We start from the raw sequence: 25,637 nt of genomic DNA on the forward strand, positions 1-25,637 counted from the left end.
TCTGGGCTATGACAATGGTTTTTGCATCTCCAAGGGCTACAGTACATAAACAGATATGCAGCATTTCTGTAGTATTAAAATTTCATGGGTGGCAAGGGCAGCTAGGGAAAAAACATGTAAAAAGACTTATTAGGGAAATGATAATGAAAAAAAGATTGAGAAACACTGATATAAAGTATTATCTCTCTCAGTCATTCTTCTGTTTGGAATAGGGTGGCAAAGATATAAGGTACATGAAAACAGATTTTAACTTTTTCATTTATTACTCACAGGAACAGTGAATAAGAACATATCCATCATCTACTACTCATCTTTTATTACTCACATAAAAGGTGGACACTATTGTTTCCATTCTACATGTAAAGTATAGAACATACCTATGCTAAATAATTAAGCCATATAAATAATAAAAAATTTACAAATATATAGGAATATTATAGGCATCTTGATTAGAGGAGTCAAATTTGCAAATGTGAATGATATTGGAAAACCAATTTAAAATCTCACAGAAACAGATTTATATTTTATGAGCTAGGAAGTTAATGGTAATGACTAAGGTTGACAAAAAGGAAGTTAATGGTAATGACTAAGGTTGACAAAAATCAGATAAGATATAAATATGAAAATGATCTAGTCCCATTCTGAGAAGATGAAAATCACTGGAAATTTTTGCACAGATAAGACCTGACATTTTAAAATGATCACTGTGTCATTCTGCTGAGAATGAGTTGTAGGGTTGTAGCTAAGCATAAAGCAGAGAAAACAGATACCTAATCAATAATCCTGGAGAAAAACGATTTCTGGACCAGGATGGTGGCAGCAGAATTGGAGATTTCTAGATATATTTTACTAGTAAAACGAATAGGAGTGCCTGATGAAATGAAACTATCAATAGTATATAAGAGGAAAAAGGAAGTCAAAGATGATTTCTAGGAAGACGGGAGATTCATTATTGAGATGGGTAAAAATGTAGGAAAAGCAAATATATAAAGAAAAAAGTTTAAATTAGATATCAGCGTGGAGATAGCAACTAGACAGTTGGATAAATCAGAGACTTATATTTGAGAGGTTTTAGCATTTATAGCCCTGAAATAATAAGATTGCTTAGGGACTAAGAGGGATAGATTGAAGTAGTGTGTCCTTGAGCATTTTAAAGTTTAGAGGTTGGAAGGATGATCAGGAACCAGCAAAAGAGACTGAGAACAGCATCCTATGAAGGAGGAGGGAAATCATGAGAAACTGGTGCCCAGAAAGCCAAGGAGAAAGTGATCAACTATATTCATGCTGCTAAGAAATGGAGTAGGAGAGAACTCCTGCATTAGAAACATGAAGGTCACTGGCAATCTTGACAAGAGCTATAGAGTGTTGGGATGGTGCAAATTCAAAACAGGATTGAGAACAGAAATTAGGGACAGAAATGGAGCCAGAAAATGGGGCACACAGAGTACTATTAATCTGTTAGACCTGAGGGTCTCCAGGCAGGTAGTGCTGGGGAGCTGGTAAATATTGGGGATGGGGATTGAAGGGGAAATCTTGGTGGGAGCACATGAAGTTCTGCTAGTATGCAGTCATAAAATATGTGTAAAGTTGTGTCTAATCAAAATTTGGATTCAACCTTGTGAGGAGCATAAAGAGAGAACGAGGCAAGGTACAGACGAGGCAATGGTTTTATTTGTGGACTATGGAATCTGAGCTCTTTCAGGACAACACCAAGGAAATGAGGGAGAATGAGGGAAAGAAGAACAAGAGATAGGACCAATGGTAGGTCCAGGATGGGGATGGGTGAGAGAACTGTTGGAGTTGGAAGGAGATTTGAAGAAAGATAACAGCGGTCAGGGAATAAAAGCTTAAACTTAAAATTTTAATTTTCTGAAGTTATTGGTAATGTCAAGATTGCAAGCATTTTTAACCTGTTTATGTGTCAGAGACACTTTGGCACTCTTTGAATCTCTGAGAACACTGAAAATAATGCTTTTACACACATAAAGTACACTATGTAGAGTTAAAATAAAACAAATTATATTAAAATGAATTTTAAATATCAATAAAACAAATATATGTTTGTTCATACATAAAATAGTGTGCTTAGAACATTACATAATAAGAACTAGGATATGGTCTGATAAATATCGTATTTTTTGAAGAAGTGATATTGCAACAGGTAAAATATTATATGAGAATATCTGGGATTGTTATTGGTGACAGTGATTTGTTGCTTAAATTGAAGAAAATAGTTTAGTTACGAATTAATAAAAATTACAATGTAATTTTTTCTCAGTCAAGTTTCAGGGACTAAGAACTCAAGTTCTAATTCATGTTCAAGTCCATGAAGCCCTATCTAGACTGTAATCATAGGTGGGTGGCTGAGGCAGGCAGAGGTCAAGACCATCAAGAAAGAGGAATGAGGAGGCCAGGACGTTGAAAGGATCATCTCCACATATATTGATATTCAAAGATTTCAGAACTTCCAGGTATATCTGGACTTTGGCGTAATACCTATGGGCGAAGTGTCTTGTTGAGCTACTCCTCTCTAATCTACAGTATCCTTGACTCTTCTTGAGTCTTCTGTAACCTGCAACAAACACCCTTCTCTCTTCCTGTTTCTCACAGCCATGTGACCAAGGCTGGTAATTTGCTTTAGAGATGAGAGTCAATTATTCTGGGTCTGCCTGGAGTGTAGGTTGTAGAAAAAAAGACTACTGGGTGGAGAAATTCATACTCTTGGCTTATGTTCTAAATGATTTATTCTCTCTTTTTCTGGCTCATTTTGCAGGTGTCTGTAGAAAGTGCCCTTGGAATGTCGTTTGCTTCACTGTATTGCTTTCACACTGTGAATATCCTACCGAGGAATCTGGCTTCTAGCCCTACTCAACCATGAGAAGTACTTTGAGACCTAAACATTCCTTCATCAATCACTAAAGTTGGTCCCTAATGCAGTATCCAATGGACCATTTTAATATGTTGATAGATCACTTTCCAGTTTAAGGAGTATATTCCCTCTTATTGGAGCACTAAAGGTTTCCAGTTATATTTGTGAGAAATTTGCAGGATTTTATTTTTAACAATGACAAATTCATTTTCTTTTCTAAATGGTTTTCAAATTTATGTTACTGGGAGTAAGCGTCAAACCTCAGGAGAGAAAATTTAAAACCCAACTCTCCTTCTCAGCACAGACAATTGTCTTAATATTTTCCTCTTAGGTTACAATTTTCAACAGAGGCTATACTTTTTCATAGAAAAATTAATTCTGAAATGGTATTTTAATGGTTGATGTATATATCAATATAAGATAATATAATTATTTTAATTCACTTATTTGTTACTTTCATTTCAGGAGAGGATATAAAGTAATATCCTATGATTTGAGGGGAGGTGCATTTATTCTAATATTCCTTTCTCAAGATCATAGACTATTTCCAACCTATTTGAATGTAGTAGAGAACAGATATCAATGTAATACTTTATGCCACCAATATGTGAACATTCATAAAATGCAAAAGTGCATTTACTAATAATTAAAATTATACACTTAAGACATACCATTGCATAAGATCACCCATCTTATGACAAATTTATTGATGTATAATGTTATGACCCACCACAATACTTGTTGAAACTTTATATTCCACAAAACAGTATTATGCAAACAAGGTAAAATAAACAGATTACTATTTAGTAAGACTGTAACTTTGCTGATACCCTAAATTCAGAAAAAGAAAGTCCATTTTGAACGGACCATTAGTTCATTTTCTGAAACTTCTTCAACATACTTACATTCTTAAAAAATGTTAAATTCCTTAATTTACGACTGTTTTAGAAAGCACTTACTATATATGGAAATCCCTTCTCAAGCTACATTCCAATTTTAGTTACATCAACAGTATTCTTTCCAGATTCCACCCTCCTAGCATAATTTTCTAACTTTAGAAAACACCACCAAATGCAGCTCTTAAGAGGGGAAGGGATTGTCTCACAGATTTGAGTTTTGTGGAGTAGCTAATGTAAAATGCAAAACAAAGCAAAGACATTTAGAATTCTCCTGTGACAGTAATGACTTAAACTGTTCCTTAAGCATGCCAACTTACCTACTTACATGTTCTTTAACGGTCGTAGTGACAAATACAGAATTTTAAGGATAAACTTGTGTTTGCTGACTTTGGATTAGAGTTCTCTAGACTTAATTTATTGGCACACCTTTTGGTTACTTGTTTGACATCATAAATCCTTGTTTTGGTCTCAGGATCCATGTTGGTGATCACCCCTTATTACTTAAATAAAAAATAATCCTGCCTAAATTTTCTGCTTTTGAAGCTAACTTTCTAGCCTTCCTATATAACTTTCCTCTCTCTTCTTCTGCATTGTTATGAAGTTGCTCTTTGACCTAGTCCTCTTCTTCCTTTTCCTATATTCATGTTTATTTACCTCGTTATTTAACTTTGAATATTAAGCAGAAATCTTTTTTCTTTTTGCTTCCTTGCTAATGCATTCTCCATTTTTTGTCCATATGTTCACTCCTCAAGGAAGATTCTTCCATCCTCAGATTTGTGGTATATTTTATCACATTGAGCAATCATGGAAATGCCATTTTATTTGTCTAAGGGTAGACTTGTGACTCAATTCTGGACAATATGGGAAAGTTTTCTGAGGGGCTTCTAGGAAATGTCCTTCATTTCAAGAATAGAGTTTCAAAAGAGACAGACCCTTTCTTCCTTGGACATCATCAGGTGTGTATGCAATAATTCCTAGCACTGTGGCAGGCATCTTGTGACCACAGAGAGCCTTAGATGAGCTTTAGAATGAGCTGATTCTGAGACCTCCCAAGTAGAGAAAGCTGGGGTGGGGGAGCGCAGAACTTGTCCTTGATTATATGTTTGAGACACTGATTTCATGAAAGGCGTAAGGCCTACCTACCTCTCAAGCAATTTTGAGTTGAGAGTTTGTTACGGACAGCTGAAAATATTCTAATAGATACAAACTCTGTGTCCAGCTATTTAAATGATTCCTTAACTAGAAGTAATGAACCCTTGTTTCCCTTGATCTCCTATTATATTAACCATGCAAAGTGCCAGCTTTGGGCAACACCAACGACCATCTGCTGTCTCTATTTCTGTATCAGGCTGGTATGGGATGTAGATAGTTATATAACTATGCCAATTGGTTCTCTGACAAAGTTATTATCTGATCTCAGCTGGATTCTCAGTTTGGCTAAATGATTTTAATTTATATACATCTGGATGTCTAACAGATGTAGCGTGAGCTAGCATGTCAAAATCTGAACTCCTAATTATTTTCTCCAATTATCTATTTTCAGTAGATGATTCTGTTACAGTAGATATCCTGTTGGCTGTGTAAGTAGATGATTCCATTGGTTAACCTTAATTCTTAAGAGTTATGCCAATTCCTTTTTCACACCCCCTTATCATCAGAAACTATTGTTGGATCTTCTTCCAAATAAATCCTGACTCTATTTCTCACTTCTACTGTGACCACACTAGTCAAAGCTGACTTCATCTCTTGCTTGCACTATCACCTTTTGGCTCCTATTTCTTGCCCTCCTTATTTTCTGATATTTACAGAGATTTTCTGCACAATTCACAAGATTTCTACTTCCTTCCAAAGAACAGCAAAAATACAACTTGTAAAATGTAAATCTGATCGTGTCTGTCCACATCTTAAAATGCTTCAGTGGTTTCTTGTCACATTTAGAGTAAATTTCAAAGTCCTTAACCTTGTTATGATTCAGGTCCCATCCACCTCTCCAGACTTGTTGTGTCCACTCTCCCCATGGCTTGTTCAGCCCCAGTCACACTGGTCTCCTTGCTGTCCCTTGAACATTCAAACATACTCCTTGTTTGGGGCTTTTTACTATTCTTGTAGAAATATTTTTCCTTCCAGACAACCACATGGACCTCATTCTCACTTCATTTGATTCTCTTTTCCACTGTTACCCCATCAGAGCAGGCTTTTCCTGCCACTCTTATTGAAAAACATGGTTTGAAAGGATACATGCACCCCAATGTTCACTGCAGCACTGTTTACAGTAGCCAAGACATGGAAGCAACCTAACTGTCCATCAACAGATGAATGGATAAGGACGTTGTGGTACATATATGTAATGGAATATTACTCAGCCATTAAAAAGGATGAAATAATGCCATTTGCAGTAACCTAGATGGACCTGAAGATTATCATACTAAGTGAAGTAAGTCAGAGACAAACAAATATCATATGATAGCGCTTATATGCAGAATCTTTAAAAAATGATACAAATGAACTTATTTATGAAACAGAAACAGACTCACAGACTTAGAGAATGAACTTCCCCAGAGGGGAAGGGTAGGGGAAAAGGACAAACTGGGAGTTTGGGATTGGCATGTACACACTGCTGTGTTTAAAGTAAAATGCCTTTCCATGGAAAAAAAAAGGCCCCAGCCCTCCTTCCATCCCTCCTTATCCACCTGCCTCTGCTTTAGTTTCTTCAGACATTATCAGTATCTCACAAAATGTTATATATCAATACATTGATTTTACCTCCCCCCTTTAGAATGTAAGTTCTCTGTGGTTTGCTTAGAGAAATAAGAGTTTTACCCACAGTATTTTATGGAAGTTTTTCTCTTAAAATTATCAATGATTTTGTTATGGGCTGAATTTTACCCCTAAAAATTCATATGTTGAAGCCTGAATCCCTAGTACCTCAGAATGTGACTGTATTGGGAGATAGAGTCTTTACAGAGGTAATTAAGTTAAAATAGGGTGGGCTCTAGTCCAATATGATTGGTATACTTATAAGAAGGGGAAATTAGGACACAGACATACACAGAGAGAAGACCACATGAGGACAGAGGGAGAAAAATGGCCATCTACAAGCCAAAGAGAGAGGCCTCGAAAGAAGCCAAACATGCCAACACATTCACACATTCATCTCAGCCTTCTAGTCTCCAGAACTGAACAAAAATACATTAAAAAATGATACAAATGGCAGCCCTGGCCTATTAATACAGACCTATAAAATACCCAATTCAGTAATCTTTCTCCACTCTTCAACTTCACCAAACCCCTTTTCACAACTTTGAAATAAACAAATTAAAATACTATTTAAAAACAATAGAAAACACTTATCAGCAGGCAGAGAAGAACATTGTTACCACCCTATAAAGCTCTTCCTGATTGCCCCTCGCAACACTGTGCTGAATTTTGTGTCAATCACTCTTTTTTTGGGGGAAATTTTACAGGTCATACATGTACCTCTTTAAAAACTGCTTTATTATATTCTTTTTGAAATTAATATAAATAAACTTGCATTGTAGCTATTGTTCTGTTACTTCTTGTATATGTGCATTAAATATTCGAGGATTTTTATAATGACTATTGATTATTTTGCTTAAAAATAAAATATCAATCTAGTGTCAATAATATTTAAATACCAATTTTAAAAATATTTGCTACAAATATGGCATGAAAATGTTAAAATTCTCGCTTTATAAATTGGTCATAACAGTTGTTTAAAGTTATTAATAGTAAATAAAAAAGAACATAGACAACTTCATAGAATTTTAACTATAAGTAGCTATTAAACAAATTAATATATTCATCTCAATAGTAATTAAATAATAAAAATTATGACTTTTTTGCTTAATTAAGCAATATCTTTGCTTAATTAATAAAATTTTTTTGAATAGCAAAATGCTAGTAAAACGAAACAAAACAAAACCTTGTTTAATGATAAAATGTGGACATTGCTGTTTGGATAGCAATTTGGCTACTGTCAAGTATTTGCCAAGTCTTTGAAAGGTCCTGATCTTTAATTTTGTATTTCCACTTCTAGGAACCTTTTCTTAGAAAAACTTGGAAATTCAGAAAAAAGGTATGTATACAGTGATGTCCATTATGATGTTATCATAATACCAAAAAAGGAGGGATTTTCCTGGTGGCGCAGTGGTTAAGAATCCGCCTGCCAGTGCAGGGGACAGGACTTCGACCCTGGGAAGATCCCACATACCGCAGAGCAACTAAGCCCAGGAGCCACAACTACTGAGCCCCCGCGCCTAGAGCCCATGCTCTGCAACAAGAGAAACCACTGCATTGAGAAGCCTGTGCACCGCAATGAAGAGTGTCCCTTGCTTGCCACAACTAGAGAAAGTCCGCACACAACAATGAAGACCCAACGTAGCCAAATATAAATAAATTAAATTTTTAAAAAAATACCAAAAAAGGATATATGGGGAGTGACTAAATATAGTAGCCACATTATCTGTGAGTCTTAGTGATCAAGTGATATTAATCATTATTTTCCATATCTTGGGCAAATCTACCTTTTAGATATTTCCATGATACAGCTTCAATATCTGCAGCTTTTCTTATCCTATAATTTTAATGGTATTTCTAACAATATGAATTTCTATATTATGAAATCATTTTAGAAGTTAAAACATATTTATTTTCTTTATTTTACTTCATTTTTTCCCTAAAAATTCATGTTTCGCTTGGTTCTTCTTGTTAGTTTTTATGTAATCCTACTTATGTTTGGAGAAAGCTTATTTTTTCTTGGAATTTCAGCACCATTCCTCTATCTATCTGAGTATCTCTGGGGTAAAAACGTGAAAACAATATTTCCAAGGCTCTCTTGCCACTGAGAGGCACAGGGGTGGGGGTGGTGAACTGGAAGGTCATAGGAAAGCAGAAGTCATTGCTGCTCTGGCAGTGGTGAGCAGGACTGTGGGCCTCGGCTGATGTCAAAGGAAGATGGTTCCATTGCCTCTGGGGTTCACCTGTGGATGCCCCACTTTGGAACTGCAAGAAGATGGACCACGGGGGGGTTCCTTTCCACTACTTTGCTTTTTTTTACAGCCAGCAGACATTCATTCTCACGGTTCTTGTAAAAGATTTTGTTTTCTTTTCTAAGACTCTAATTAAATACTTGATTAAAATATACAGAGAGGTTTCATTTTTCCTGAAAGCTGCACCATCTTTCGCTGACAGAGGAGAGAAAGGAAATAATTTTATAGTATATATGGGTTGATCCTGTGAGCTCAGTTTTATTGGAAACTAGTTCAATCATTATAGAATTGATCAGAGATTTGTAATCTGTTGATTAAAGCTATTGATAGTGTAAGGGCTGCTTGTAAAATGTGTGAATTCCCTCCCCATCATCAACAGTCTTTAAGCTGATGTTGAGAGAGCGTAAGTCATCAGTGTCTTGCAGGGAATTCCAACCCCTTGTAAGGAGTTGAACAAGATGATCTAGACATTTTCCTCCAGCAAGCTTATGAATTTTTTCATAATGTTTTTCTTTCTAACTTTTATGTTCCTCCTGAAAATTTTTAAGAGAAACATTCTAAAATGTACATTTTTACCCTCTGAATTCTATATAATGTCTTTTTTAGTCATTTATCCTTGAAAAGGTTTTGTAATTTGCTTTGCATCTCAGAGTAATAAAAAATTACACTATCCTATATACTGATTCTTTCTGAAGAAGAATCTGTTTGTACTGATTGAGTTTCAGACTTACTCTTTTCTCACCAGACCCACCAATTCACCTTTTGTTCCACTCCAATCTATTTTCGGCACTACAGCAAAAATGATCTTAAATCAAATTGTATCACTCATCTCCTAAAGGCTCCTCAATATTTTCCCATTGAACACAGAATAAGGTACAAACTTCGGACAAAAGCCTTTAAGGATAGGATGAGGGAGAGAGTTATAATGAGAAGAGAAGGTATGAGATGAGTCTGAGATGGAATCAAGGCCGTTCATTGCTTTGCCCCTCTCATCTCTCCAACTCATCCCACACCTCTACATAATGGTCACACTTGTCTCCTTCCAGGCTCTCGAACATGTCAAGTTCCTTCCCTGTACCTGGGACTCTTAGCCCCGCTTGTGTGGTCTGGCTAGTTTCTTTCCTTTAGGCTTTAACCTAAACATCTCCTACTTAAGGGAAGCTTGAACTGATCATCTCATTTAAATTAGTTTTACCTCTTCCATTCTCTGTATTAGCCACTTCTTTTTTCCATATAATCCTTAATAAACCTATATACATATAAATGAACTTTATTCTTTGGTGTTAGTTCTTTATTTTCCTGATATCCATTAGGTTTTTTATTTTCTTAAATTGATTTACAATGTTGTGCTAGTTTCTGGTGTACAGCAAAGTGATTCAGTTTTATATATATATACATATATAGTTTTATATTCTTTTCCATTACAGTTTTTTACAAGATATTGAATGTAGTTCCCTGTGCTATACAGTAGGTCCTTGTTGTTTATCTGTTCTACATACAGTAGTAATTATCTGTTAATCCCAAACTCTTAATTTATCCTTCCCCCACACTTTGGTAACTGTAAGTTTGTCTTCTATGTCTGTAAGTTTTTTCTGTTTTGTAAATAAGTTCATTTGTATCATATTTTAGATCCCACACATAAGTGATATCATATGATATTTGTCTTTCTCTGTCTGACTTCATTCACTTAGTATGATAATCTCTGGAGCTGTCCATGTTGCTGCATGCAAGCTTCAGAAGGGCTTGCCAATTATTGTAATCAGCAACCTAGTGGAATGCTTGACATATTGTTGGTGTTCAGTAGATGTTTATTGAATGAATCAATTTTCTAGAGAGCAAAAGTATTATACAAATATGGAATGTTTTAAGAGTAAGTATTATTTATCAAAGGAAGAAACTATTTGAACATTGTGACGCTAAAGTATAGCTTCAAAGATTAAGACCAAATTTCATAAACCAAAATTATTTGGTAGTAAGTAAATCTTGGAGGATGGTTTTTAATTTTCCCTTCTATTTTTATAATGTATTCTAAGGAGGAATTTTCCTATCAAATTATATCTGAGTCTAAGTAAATGAACAAAATATGTTGGGACTGCTGTGCGAACTTACTAGTAGCTAAGTTCAAAAACCTTGGGGAAGAGTCAGGAGAACCCAAATTAGTTTAGATGCAGAGATGCTATCCATGGCCTGACAAAGTGGCAAAATTTGCTTCTAGAGCTACTGCTCAAAGAAGAAGGGTAAGTAAGCCTCTGAGAACTCTCTTTGCTGGGAGTTCCTAGCCCTGCCCATCAAGTGCCGAAACAACCCTGGGTCATTCATAGAGCTATATTAACAATGATCAGGATGTGAGTCACTGCTCTAAGTCAGAATTAGAAATGTGAAAAAATATTAGTTTGTTCAGATAACTTCTCTTCCATTTTCATGCTTGTTGTAAAACTAGGAGTGTCAAGTACTGCTGTACAGTTGGAAAAGGTTTTAAGTGGCTAGTCATGACTGAATGGTAATAAAAGGAATATTAATTTTAAATGTAAGCTATTTGTCAGCCTAGAAATATATAGGGATGAATTCACCTCTTGAACTTTTGAATCCCACACAAAATGTAGCAAAGGAAAAGAAAATATTTAGTTATTTCAAAATGGTTAGAGCAACAGCATTTGCTGAATGATAATATTTGACTGTGTCATAATCACAAAAATAAAACTTTAAAGTTATGATGATGGACCTATAAGACTGGCATTCAATTGTAACATTATTGTCATATAATATAGCATTCCAAAATTTTAGGTTAGTAGTTAATTTATTTATGGAAGTCTGTTTTTCCAAATGATACAGGACATCTACAAAGTTACAGATTTGGGGATCACTTCATTATATAGCATCCTGTCATTAAAGAAGGTGGGATAAAGTAAACCTAAGACCACCATGTATATCACCCTCTCCTTCTACATAAGGCTATTGTATAAAATTAGGTGCTCAAATTATTTTTGGTTTTTGAAAATGCTTACAAAGGAGATATTTGCAAAATTGCTGATGTTAATAAAGAATTTTAATTTCATAAAGTATGAATGAAATTTAAACATTCCAACTATCCTCTTGTTCCTTTTATACTGTTCTGCTTACATAGGCAATGGAGAAGGGAGCATGTGAGAAATGGAGTCAAACATCTAAAGGTTCCACCTAGAGAATGATTTCCTAGCCCTTTATCTTCTGCTACTGGGAAGAAGAAGATAAAGTGAAAAAAAAAGGTTTTTCATGAGTGTTGAAGTCAGTGGCTTTAAGTTATAGCTTAACTTAATAGCTTGGAGTTACCAAAAATAGTAGGTTAAATGTTTAGATTACATCATGCATGGTAAAATCAGGATAAATTACACATTTATTAGCCTACATAAGTCAACAAAATAAATATATAGTAACTTTAGATCAAGTGGAAAAGAGGCCTTGTTCTTTTAGAACCTAACCTAGACTTTACCACTGCCTTCTTTTCAGTCCAGATCATCATCATCTTAATCATTCCATGATAAAAACCTTGTAATTCATCTCCTCACATCTTACTCCCATACTATATATATTTTCCACAATCACCAAAGTGATTTTTCAAGTGCAAGTATCTGATCATAGTACTCTCACCTCAAATATTTCAAATGACTACTTTTTGGCCTTTAGGAAGAAGTCCAGAGTCTACAACGTCCTTGAAAGTCTTGATTTGACTAAGATAGCTGTAGTGTGTTGAAAACTAAAAGAAAACTAAAAGCTCAAAATATGCACATTCACACATTAGTACTGAAATACACTCTTCTCTGTGGACATTGATTGATGACCAAAGTTCCTTGTTAATCTACATTCTAAAATTTGTAAGTGACTATGTCATAAGCTAAATTAATTTCTTAAAATTTATATTTTAAATATTGTAGCTATCTTCACCAGATTCTTAATTTAACTCACAATGATCTATGAAAACAAAAGATTCTTAAAAGACAATATAGAATGTATTAGACATAGTACATTTGCGATGAAACACCTGCAGTATTATGTTTGCCTCAATGTGAACTATAAACATCTGATAGGGAATAATTTATTAAGACAGAAGGTGACAGTGTTTAGGTCAGAGATAAGTGCAGTTACAGACTACCATGCCTAATAAATTTTCTGGAATATCTCTAATATGAAGTCAATCTTTGTAAGAATCAAACTTGTAGATTAACATGTCATAATATAAATCATATGCCCAATGAGAAAGTGTATCAACATTCTAGACATCTAAATTATAGTTTTAAGTTGCCCAAAGTATCCTTACTCTCTACAGAAATCATGAATTCATTCAAGAATTATTTGTTAAAATCCTGTTATGCACCAGATATGTCCCCTGAGTGCTGGGGATTCAGGGTTGAACAAGGCAGGCAAGAACTTGCTCCCTCAGAGCTTACATTCAAGTAAGGATAAAGAGAGATAATTAACAGTGTAAATTAATAAGTAAGATAATTCTAAATAGCTATAAATATTATGAATAAATTTAGCAAGTGATGTCATATGACAAGACACTGGAGTGGGGGGCTATTTTACATTGATGGCTGTATAATAATTCTTCCTTGAGAAGGTGACATCTGAGCAGAAACAAAAATGACAAGAAGGACCTGCTGTGCCAAGATCCAGAGAATTCCAGGCAGCAGCAAGAACAAGTACAAATGCTTAAAGGTACGAGTATGTTGGTGTGTTCAAGAAGAAAAAAGAAGTTAATGGAGCAAGGGTGAAATCACTTAATTGAGGGGAGAGAGCAGGGCTAGATTATACAGGGGAGTGGTGAGGAATTTAGATTTTATTTTAAAGGATGTCTTTCTAAGAGGATAGGTATTTGACTTGACTTATGTTTGAAAGGATCAGTCTGGCTGCTGCATAGAGAATGGACTATAGGAAGCCAAAATTGGAAGCCAAGAAAGATTCTAGAACTGTAATAGAGCCAGCAGGGATGCCTGTGATGTGGACTCAGAGGCATGTGGAAATATATAAATGGCAGTGCATTTTAAGTATGTAAACTATGCCTGACTTATTTTAGGCGTTTAATGTATATCTGTTGTATGAATGGACAGCATAATGCATATAAACATGGCAACGTAGTGGTGTATTAGATTCATGGCTACGTATTTTAGGCATGAAAACTGAAACAAAGGAAAGTGCTGGGAGTCTTTTAAACGTATGAGAAAGCCTAAAATTTTCACTTGTATTTAAGTGCTTTTCTCATTACGAATAAGTTAAACAATTTGAAAATAAATCCAAACTTAAATGAGAAAATTCTACCATGGAGCTATTTACCAAATATCTAACATTTCCTAATGTTAATTCTACAGGTTTTTTAAATTTTTTTTACAGTTGTGGTCAAATTAAGAGATGAATAACAGAAATTCTGCATTAATAAGAATATTTTCCACTACTTAGCCACTACTTAGCCAAAAAAAAGAGGAAACTATTCTGAGTATGTTTGAGGTTTCTAAAAATTCATACTCTGTGTCTTCTTTACACAGGCTTTTTATACTGAGCAATCGGACTATAAACTGGGTGTGCTGCAGCTGGTCCACACTGCCTCCCAAGAGGCAGCTGGTAAACATTTTAAGGAAATTTATGAGTGATTTGTTAAAAACACTCATTAAAATTGAAATTATGTAAACTTATTAGTTAAATGAAAAAATTTAGAACACAGTTAGTAAATACTCAGCCTCATCACTTCCTAATTATTTTCCTACATTTTAACCTACGCTCTTGAGGTTATGCCTATTGTGTCTGTGACAATGGTGACAATCTCATTACAGAGTACCCCTGAGCACCTCTTTCCAACTCCACGTTTAGTGACGTCAGGTGGGAAGCTTGAAATCGAACATGATGAAAATATTTACATCACAAAAATGGGCAACCACTATAAACCAGGGCTTCCTCCCACTCAGGAGAGTCAATTGTTTAACATTTTCCAGCACGCCACTAGTTATAACTGTACTGATGATACTGTCACTGCTACAGCATCTTGTCACTGTTACGAACTTCTATAGTCTAAATCCCCCCGAATTTCTGCTTTGCATTAGGAATGAATCGAGGGTAAAAATGAAGACAGAAACAGGGTGCCTCAGCTGGCTTCTAGACAGGGAAGGTCAGTGTTCAAAGTACTTTACTTAGTTCTTTTGCATTTTACCATCCTCAAAATAATGGCCACATTTGTCTCTCATTTCCTTTTGTGACACGGCCCTGCTAAGTGTGAAACTATTGAAGCTGTGTGTTATCCACGTTCAAAATTCAGAAAAAGTTTCAAAAATAAAAAGATGCCATGTTCTCCTATCAAAACAGTGATGACTTAAAAGAAAGAGACTAATGTTGGAGCAGTGCAGGGGAAAATGCACACATACACAATGATAAGTATTTTAGAAGAAATTTCAAAACATAGAAGTAGAACTCTAACTCATTGCTTAAATTTTACCTGTGGAAAGATTATTTAAATTTAACCTGCAGAAAGATTTATGAAAATGCACTCAAAATAGTATTAGTTATGATAGGAAAAACTGAAATGGGTAGATAACTTTTGTACATTTGTTTGAGAGAATATTATGCATAATTTTAAATAAAATGTATAAAGTTTTCAATGACATGGGGAATGTTCACAAAACATAATTGATAAAATTTGGATATGATATGATATATTCAATAGAAGCCAACACACGAAATTACATATGTATATAGGGTAACTAAAAGTAAGTTCCACCAAACATTAGTTAAGTAGTTACAGTATTTGGAATATGACCATTTTCTTTTCCTTTCATATTTCTGGAATTTTCAAATTTTCTAAAAAGAAAATAATGTCTAAACTGAAAATGTTTTCAATGTAAATAATTTAAATTTATAAGAAAACCTAAAATTTCCATTTGTATTTACATGCTTTTCTCACTACAAATAATTTAAATAATTTGAAAAACAAATCCAAATATATTTTTAAAAAGTCTAGAATAGTACTGTTCATCTAATATCTGACATTTCCTAATGTTAATTCAACAGTTTCTTTGCATAGTTATGGTTGGACAAAAAACACTGGCATTGTTTTAAAAGTTTTTTTTTTATTAGGTTAATATGTAACATATTCATCTGCTTAGCTATAAATCACCTAATTTTCTTCTAAATCAATTATTTCCATCTTTGATTTAGCATCTTCCAGCACTTCATAGCCTCTTATAAAATTCTCAAAATAACATCAATTTTAATCAGTATAATTAAACTGTACCATACATGCAGGGTGAGAGAAAAGTATCAAAATTTTTTAAATTAGCAGAGTTCTACAAATCCAAAGAAAGGAAGAAATAACTGCCTTAAATATTTATTTCAAATTAACCAATGCTGTGAGAAATAAAGTTTGAAGAAAAGGAATAGGTGTACTGAGTCAAACAGATATACTGGTAAAGGAAGGAACTATCATCTACTGTCTTTCTATCTTATTATTATATTGATAAAGAAAGGGAAGTTAGAAGAATATCGATAGTAGTCCAATGAATTACCTTTTGATATAAGAGAAGTTTGGATATTATTATCTAATGATCTAGTATTATGTACCATTTTAATGCATTATGGTATTTTAAGTGTGCTTTGATGCCCAGATAATATTCAATAAGTATCTGATATGTTGCAAATTTACTTTCGGGACTCACAGAAGGAGAAATGTCAAGCTTCAGGGTATTCTTACCATTTCAAATCTACTTACAAATGATATTGATATTAGTGCGACTATCAGTCCTACATTTACCCTTGGGAACCCATATGGGCCTAGAATTTTACAAGTACTTAATTAAAATGTGTCTTAAAAGATTGGCTTACCTGAAATTTTGACTTGAGACACCACTCCATCGCCTCCATCACTGTGTGCTCGAACCTCTACAACATATTCTCCATCCCTGGGGATTGGGACTTCTATGGAGTGTTTATGAGTTGAATACAGCTTGCCATCATGCTGGCCATCAGGTCTATAGAGTACCTTAAAAGTTTCAAAATATGTATATTTAATAAATTTGTAATGAGAGGCCAATGCCCTAACACTTAAACCAGAATAAAAATTCTTATACTTAATTTAAAAAAATCTTAGGGAGCTGTGTGTGACAGTAGCTGGAAGATGCATGTTATTTTAAATTCACAACAATTGATTTCATGTATTTTTAGGGTGATCCAAGAGGATGCATCTTAAGGATTTGAATTTTATTTTTTGAAATTACCTAAAATAGAAAGAATGTGTCTTTTTATGAAAAAAGACTTTCATATATATTGAAGTAGTCTAAAAATTGCTAAAAAATTAAATAAAATTTTTTCACACTATTTCTAAAATTTAGTGTCCAATGAAAAATGTGATAGTGTGATATAGAGGGTATATAGAAATAAACTTTTTCCATTTTTGTTCATTTACAGAGGGTACCACAATACATCAAAGAATTCACTGTGTGCTTGGCAATGCTATCTTAATCATCAAACAGAAATGGATTCTTTCTTTCTCTCTTCTTTAAGCACTAATTATTCTAATAGCTCTATTCTTTAAAGCAGTTATTCTATCTATGAGGGTGAGTCAAAAATTATCTGCACTCTGGCTGTAGAATTTATTTTAGTTAACTTTTAGAAACGGCAAATACATCATTTTTGACATAATCTCCTTGCTTTTCAATACACTTTCTCCATCTGTCAACAAGCTTTTGTATTTCCTCATTAAAAAATGTTTTAGGCTGAGCTGCGAGGTAGGGCTGCTTTCAGGGGACCAAACAGGTGAAAGTCTGATGGAGCAATATCAGGACTATAGGGAGGATGCTTTAACACCTCAATACGAAGTAATTCATGACAGACTTAGGTTTCAAAAATTTTGCGTGAGATGGGTACCGAAACAATTCACAGAAGAATGTAAACGGAAGTGTTTAAATATGTGCAAACAAAATTTGGACCGATACTCTAAGGAAGGTGAAAGTTCCTTAAAGAGAATCATTACTGGTGACGAGACACGGATTCATCACTACGAGCTTGAGGGTAAATGGCAGAGTATGGAGTGGAAACATCCTTAATCGCTGACCAAGAAAAATTTCAAAAGTCAACCATCAGCTGGAAAATTGATGCTCACAGTTTTCTGGGATTCTCAAGGGCCAGTATTGCAACATTATTAGGAAAAAGGTTCAACAGTCAACAGTGCTTGTCACAGTGAGATGCTTATTGAAGAGCTGAAGTCTAAACTTCGGATTAAACACAGAGGACTGCTATCCAAGGGTGCTGTGATCTTGCATGACAATGCACTTCTGCCCACACTGTCAACACTCTGCAAAAACTTCATTTTGAGGTGTTAAATCATCCTCCCTATAGTCCTGATCTTGCTCCATAAGACTTTCACTTGTTTGGTCCCCTGAAAGCAGCCCTATGAGGATGAAGATTCACTTCTGATGAAGAAGGGAAGACAGTGGTGCATCCGTGGCTCTCAGCTCAGCCTAAAACATTTTTTAATGAGGGAATACGAAAGCTTGTTGGCAGATGGACAAAGTGTATTGAAAAGCAAGGAGATGATGTCAAAAATGATGTATTTGTCTTTTCTAAAAGTTAATTAAAATAAATTCTACAGCCAGAGTGCAGATAATTTTTGACTCACCCTTATGTCTTGCTCAGTTGACACAGTAATTTCCTAGAATTCACTGAAGATCTTTTCTCATTTCAAAACTTGTCATGGCACTATGTCATCTGATTCTGCTATATAGCTAGAATAAGAGAGAGCTGGATGGTTTTTGGCAAAACAACAAAAAACTAAACATCAATCACTCTTTGTAAGAATGAAACTTGTGTGGGAAATCTAGTAATCTTTTATATACCTTATATCCTGTCACTGTAGATTCATTTGATAGTGCAACCACATGATCCCAGGTGATTATGTAGCGTGAACCAGACCTTACGGAACTGATGATCCTTGGAGGTTGGCTTGGAGCTGTGAAAGTAATAATATGCAACTGATGGTCACCATATACAGTTTCAATTCTGCAAGCTGCATCACATTGGGAATTATAATACTGATGATGATGTCACAACAACAATGACCGCAAATTTTGATGTTTGTACTATATGCCTGGCCCTATGGTATGCACTTTACATCCATGGGTTCATTTAATGTACTCTGTGGCCCTGGGAGGTAGGTAATAAAATAATCTCTTATTCTTCTCATCAATCTTCATTTGGATGTTTCTTTCCACCTGTCTTTTGAAACTGCTGTTTTCAAGGTCTTCAATCATCTCCACTTGGCCAAATCTAATGTCACTTTTTTATTCTTTTCAAACTTAACATCTTTGTGGCATTTCATAGAGTCGATCTTCCAATTCTTTCTTGAATATCTTCTCTGAAATTTCAAAATCTCTTATAATCTTTCCTCCTATCTCTCAGGTTGCTCCTTCTCATGAATCACCCTTTGCTAGCTCCATGTCCTCTGCCCAGTTTTCAAATGTTGGAATGACTTAGGACTTGATCCTGAGCACACTTCTCTCCTCTATATATGAATCTTGCCTAAACCTTACACCTGGGCCCATGGCTTTAAGTACACACAATTCTATCTCAAGCTAATCTCTCTCTTGGCCTCTGGACATGTATGTCCACCTTCCTATCTCCTTCTAAATGTCTAAAAGGTTTCTCAAATGCAATATAATCAAGACAGAACATTTACTATGTATCCCAAATCTGCCTTTCTATGAGACTTTTCCATATTTACCAAATGGCACAACCAAACCCTGAATTTCTCAAGCCAAAATCTATTCAGTCTTCCATTTATTGCCAACATCCAAATTAGCTGCAAATTGTCAACACTGCCTGCAGAAAATTTCCCACTTCTTTCTATCTCCATTATCACTTAGTTCTGGCCACCATCGTTTCTTCATATAATGCTAAAAAAGACCTCCTAAATGGCTATTCTGCTTTCACTCCTACTCCACCAATATCTGTTGTCTACCCAGAAGGCAGAACAATTAAAAAAAAACATAAATTCGATATCACTCTCTGCCTGCCTTAAAATCTTCCAATGATTTCTTATCACACTTAGAAAGAATTTAAACTTCTTACTATGACCTCTAAGGCCCTTCTTATTATGACTCCAGAACACTTCTGCCTCAACTCAGAGTCTGTGCTTTGGAACCAGTGGCCTTTCTACACTTAAAACACACCAAACTCTTCTCACATAAAGGCTTTGTACTGGTTATTTTATTTCCCTGATAGAATGTCCTCTGCAAAGCCCTCCTTCTTATTACTCATATCCTAGGTCAAATGACATATTCTCTAAGAGGATATTCCCAACCATCTGTTTTGGCCCCCACTCAAGCCATTTAAAATTTTATTATCTGTTTATTTACTGTATTTTATTTATTACTTAATTCTAATTGACATGTAGTTGATTTACCATATTATATTAGTTTCAGGTATACAACAGTGGTTCAATATTTTTATTGATTCTACCACTTTAAAATTTATAAAATATTGGCTATACTCCCTATGCTATACAATATATCCTTATAGCTTATTTGTTTTATAAAGCAATCTGTACCTCTTAATCCTGTACTCCTCTTTTACTGCACCCACTTTCCCTCTCTGCACTGGCAACCACTGGTTTGTTCTCTATATCTGTGAATCTGCTTCTGTATTGTTATGTTCATTCATCTGTTTTCTATTTTATTCCACATATAAGTGATAACATTAAGTATTTGACTATGTCTGACTTATTTCTAAGCATAATACCCTCCAGGTCCATCCACATTGTTGCAAATGGCAAAATTTCATTCCTTTTTAAATGGCTGAGTAATACTCCATTGTATATATATATACTACAACTTTGTCCCTTCATCTGTCGATGGACATTTAAGTTGCTTCCATATCTTGGCTGTTATGAATAATGCTATGCACATTGGAGTGCATGCATCTTTTCAAGTTAGTGTTTTTATTTTCTTCAGATATATATCCAGGAGTGGAATTGCTGGATTTAAGTTTTTGGAGGACCTTCATATTGTTTACCATAGTGGCTGCATCAATTTACATTCCCACCAATGATATACTAGGGTTCCCTTTTCTTTATATTCTTGCCAACATTTGATACTTGTGGTATTTTTGATAATAGCCATTCTGACAGTGTGACGTGATATCTCATTGTGGTTTTGATTTGCATTTGTCAATCATTAGCGAAGTCGAACATCTTTTCATGTACCTGTGGCCATCTATCTGTCTCTTTGGGAAAATGTCTATTCAGATCTTCTGCCCATTTTTTATTAGGTTGTCTTTTTGATATTGAGTTGTATGAAATGTTTATATATTTTTTGATATTAATTGCTTATCGGTCATATAATTTGCACATATTTTCTCCTATTCAGTAGGTTATCTTTTCATTTTTTCAATGATTTTCTTTGCTGTGCAAAAGCTTTTAGGTTTAATTTGGTCCCATTTGTTTATTTTTGCCTTTGTTTCCTTTGCTTCAGGAAACAGACCCCCAAAAAATGTCAAATAGTGTTCAGTCTATCTTCTCTTATAGGAGTTTTATGATTTATGGTCTTATATTTATCTCTTTAATCCATTTTGAGTTTATTTTTGTATATGGCATTAAGAATATGTTTCATTGTTTTTGCATGTATCTATCCAGTATTCCCAGAACCACTTATTGAAGAGACTGTCTGAAGTCAAGGAGAATGATACCTCCAATTCTGTTCTTTCTCAAAACTGCTTTGGCCATTCAGGGTATTTGTGGTTCCATAAAATTTTAGAATTATTTCTTCTAGTTGTGTGAAAATGTCATGGGTACTTTGATAGGAATTGTATTGTCTTTTCTATTGATTTGTTTGGTCTGAATTTTATTTCCTCTCTTATCTTTATTATTTCCCTTTTCTCTGCTGATTTTAGGCTCTGATTCTTCTTTTTTCTAATTCCTTTAGATGGTAGGTTAGGTTTTTTCTTCAGATTTTTCTTCTTTCTTGAGGTAGGCCTGTGTGGCTATAAACTTCCCTCTTAGAACTGCTTTTGCTGTATTCCATAAATTTTGGAAAACTGTGTTTTTATTTTTATTTGTCTCTAGGTGTTTTCTGATTTCCTCTTTGATTTCCTTCATTGACCCATTGGTTTTTTAATAGCATGTTTTTTAGCCCCCCCGCCCCCCCCCCCCGGTTTATGTTTTTCCCATTTTTCTTTCTGTAATCGTTTTATAGTATCATACAATTTTTGCTAAAAAAAGATGGTTGATCTAATTTCTATCCTTTTAAATTTTTGAGACTTGTTTTGTGGCTTAGCATGTGATCTATCTTGGAAAGCATGCCATTTGCACTTGAATGGAAAGTGTATTCTGCTGTTGTTGGATAGAATGTTCTGTAAGTATCTATTAAGTCCAACTGGTCTAATGTGTCATTTAAGGCCATTGTTTCTTTACTGATAATCTGTCTGGATAATCTACCCACTGATGTAAGTGGGGTATTACAATTTCCTACTGTTATTGTATTATTGTCAATTTCTCCTTTTTTTGTCTGTTAATATTTAATTTATGTGTTTAGGTGCTCTTGTATTAGGTGCGTATATGATAACAAATGTTATATCCTCTTCTTTTCTTGTATCAATTCCTTTACCATTATATTATGCACTTCTCTGCCTTTTGTTCTAGACTGTGTCTGATATGAGTATCATTAACTTAGCTTTCTTTTAGCTTCCATTTGCATGGAATATCTCTTTCCATCCCCTCACTTTCAGTCTCTGTGTGTCTTTAGCTCTGAAGTGAGTCTCTTGTAGGTAGCAAACAAATGGGACTTTTTTCTTATTTAATAAACCACTCTGTCTTTTAACTGGAGCATTTAGTGTATTGACATTTGAAGTGATTATTGATAGATATGTATTGTACTTATTACCATACTGTTACTTGTTTTCTGGTGGTTTTGTAGTTCTCTTTTAGTTTCTTCCCTTGTGGTTTGATGATTTTCTTTATTGGTGTGCTCATGTTCCTTTCTCTCTAGTTTTTGTGTATCTATAATTGTGGGTTTTGATTTGTAGTTACCATGGAGTTCATATATGTTGACCTATAACTATAGCTACCTGTTTTGTTGTTTTTGTTTTTTAATTAATTAATTTACTTATTGGCTGTGTTGGGTCTTCACTGCTGCACATGGGCTTTCTTTAGCTGCAGTGAGCGGGGGCTACTCTTTGTTGTGGTGTGTGGGCTCCTCATTGCTGTGGCTTCTCTTGTTGTGGAGCACGGGCTCTAGATGTGTGGACTTCAGTAGTTGCAGCACATAGGCTCAAAAGTTGTGGCTCACAGGTCCTAAAGTGCAGGCTCAACAGCTGTGGCACATGGGCTTAGTTGCTCCACGGCATGTGGGATCCTCCTGGAGCAGAGCTCTAACCCATGTCCCCTTTATTGGCAGGTGGATTCTCAACCACTGTGCCACATAGGAGGCCCTATAGCTACCTGTTTTAAATTGTTAGTGATTTAAATTCAAACACATTCTAAAAGATCTACTTTTTACACTCCTCCTCCAAACATTTTGTGTTTTAATATCACATTCTGCTTCTTCATGTTTATCCCTTAACAGTCTATTGTGGTTATAGTTGATTTTACAAGTTTTGTTTTATAAATTTCATAGTTGCTTATTTAAGTGGTGATTCACAGCCTTTACTATGTATTTGCCCTAAACAGTAGGGTTTTTTCTTTCCTATCAACTCTTACTACTAGTAGCCTTTGCTTTTCCACTTAGAGAAGATCCTTTAACATTTTTGTAAGGTTGGTTTAGCATTGATAAACTCTTGGATTTTGCTTTCTTATCCCTCCTTCAATTCTGAATGATAACCTTGCTGAGTAGCGTATCCTAGTTTGTAGCTTTTTCCCTTTTAGCACTTTAAATATATAATGCCATTCCCTTCCAGCCTGCAAAGTTTCGGTAGAAATATCAGCTAATTAGCCTTATGGGGGGTTCCCTTGTATGTGATTGTTTGTTTTTCTCTTGCTGCCTTTAGAATTCCCTCTTTAACTTTTTCCATTTTTTATGATATGTCCTGGGTCTCTTTGGGTTCATTTTCTTTGGGATCCTCTGTGCTTCCTGTACCTGGATATCTGTTTCCTTCTTCAAGCTTGGGAATTTTTCAGCTGTAATTTCATCAAATACTTTTTTGACTCCCTTCTCTCTTCTTCTTCTGGGACTCCTATAATAAAAATGTTAGTATTCTTGATGTTGTCACAGAGGTCCTTTAAACTATTCTCAGTTTTTTAAAATCTGGTTTTCTTTTGCTGTTCTGATTGGATTATTTCCATTATTCTATCTTCCAGATTGCTTATGTGTTCTTCTGTATCATGCAATCAACTTTTAATTTCATGTAGTGTTTTCACTTCAGTTATTTCATTCTTCGGTTGTAACTTGTTCTTTTTTACATTTTCTAATTCCTTGTTAAGACTCTTGCTGTCTTCATCTATTTTCTTCCCAAATTCAGTTAGCATTCTTATTACTAATGCTTTAAATTCTTCATCTGGTAAATTATTTATCTCTGTTTCATTAGTTGTTTTTCATGGAGATTTTCTCTTGTTCTTTTGTTTGAAACTAATTTCTCTGTCTTCATGTTTAAATTTCTCAGTCTCTGAAATTAAATGAAACATTTACCTATTCATTTATTGAAAGGGTGTTCTTGTGTTGTAGTGCCCCTATCAATCTGTGTGTGCCCAGTGGCTTTAGTGGGAGAACTGGATCTGAAGTGAGCATGGGTCACATCTTCTCCTAGGTTGTGCTGGTAGCTATCATCCTGGTGGAATGTGGGGCTGGATATGGAGGGGCTAGATCCAGAGCCAGGTGTGAGCTGGAGCTTCTCCTATGCTCAGTGACCATCACTACCCTACTGGGGGCAGTTTTGGGTCCCAAGATACTGGAGCAGAAGCCCTGAGGGTTTGGTCTAAGCTGGTTCCATTCCCTCTAAAAGTGCCCTCCCCCTTCCACTAGTAACAGCATCTTTGTCCCAGAGGGGAGCACTGCTAGAGCAAGGGGGCCAGAGTGGGTCCCAGTGCAGCCCAGAGCATGTGAAAAGACAGTCCCGGCAAGCCAGTCAGAGCTTGAGACAGCTCCTAATTCAGAGCCTCTGTGAGCACAAGTGATGGATACCCCTGCCCCATTCATATGCAGTGCTGGGTTTTTTCCAGTTCTTTCCCCCACAACAGCACACTCTTCTTGGAAATGTAACCTTTGCCCTATCTGGGAACTGTTCTGAAGAAGGCACCTGGTGCAGGCTGGGACACATGCTGAGGCAGTCCCAGGAAAGCCATCAGAGGATTTTCAATCTGATTCCTCTGTCTTATTCCCAGGAGTAAGCAAGCATGTGTGCATGCTCTTCATGAGTGGAGTCTTATTTTCTACAGCCCTCTTGTAAGTATCACTGGTGGTTTAATCTGCTATGGGGACTCATCTTCCTGGTGTCAGACCCCAGGGTTGGGGTGCCGGATATGTGGTTCAAACCCCTCACTTCCCAGGGGATCTCAGAGTCTGTGCTATCCCCCTCATATTCTACGTCCCCTACTAGGGGCAGGAGTCCCAACCTGATTACTTCTCCTCCCTTCCTACTTGACTCCATGTGGATTTTACTTTACAGCCTTGGTTGTAGAAGAGTATTTCTGCCAATCTTCAGCTTGTTTTCAGTGAGAGCTGCTCCATGTACAGATGTATTTTTGATGTGTTCATGGTGGGAGGTGAGCTCAGGTTCTCTACTCCACCATCTTGGTCTCCTCCTCCTTTATTATCTGTTTATTCAGTTTATTGCTCTGTCATCTGATGTTATACTTATTTATTTGTCATATTTATCTCTCTCTTTCTTTCTCTCTTCCCCTCTCTTTCTGTTAGTTTGTTAAAC

The 25,637-nt window shown here is 35.3% G+C and overlaps 1 protein-coding gene across 3 annotated transcripts in view; it reads right to left on the reverse strand.

The window, feature by feature from the left end:
• CNTN1 (contactin 1) overlaps nt 1-25,637 on the reverse strand; it is a 329,895-nt gene that overhangs the window by 19,541 nt on the left and 284,717 nt on the right. For all 3 annotated transcript variants that reach the window (XM_057703538.1, XM_057703537.1, XM_057703536.1), the window contains 2 exons: nt 18,626-18,738; nt 16,617-16,773 (listed from right to left, as the gene is read on the reverse strand). In XM_057703538.1, coding sequence (XP_057559521.1) covers nt 16,617-16,773; nt 18,626-18,738 — 270 coding nt within the window. The remainder of the gene's footprint in view (nt 1-16,616; nt 16,774-18,625; nt 18,739-25,637) is intronic.

The sequence above is a fragment of the Hippopotamus amphibius genome, chromosome 12 (genome assembly GCF_030028045.1).
Source record: "Hippopotamus amphibius kiboko isolate mHipAmp2 chromosome 12, mHipAmp2.hap2, whole genome shotgun sequence".
Taxonomy (NCBI): Eukaryota; Metazoa; Chordata; class Mammalia; order Artiodactyla; family Hippopotamidae; genus Hippopotamus; species Hippopotamus amphibius.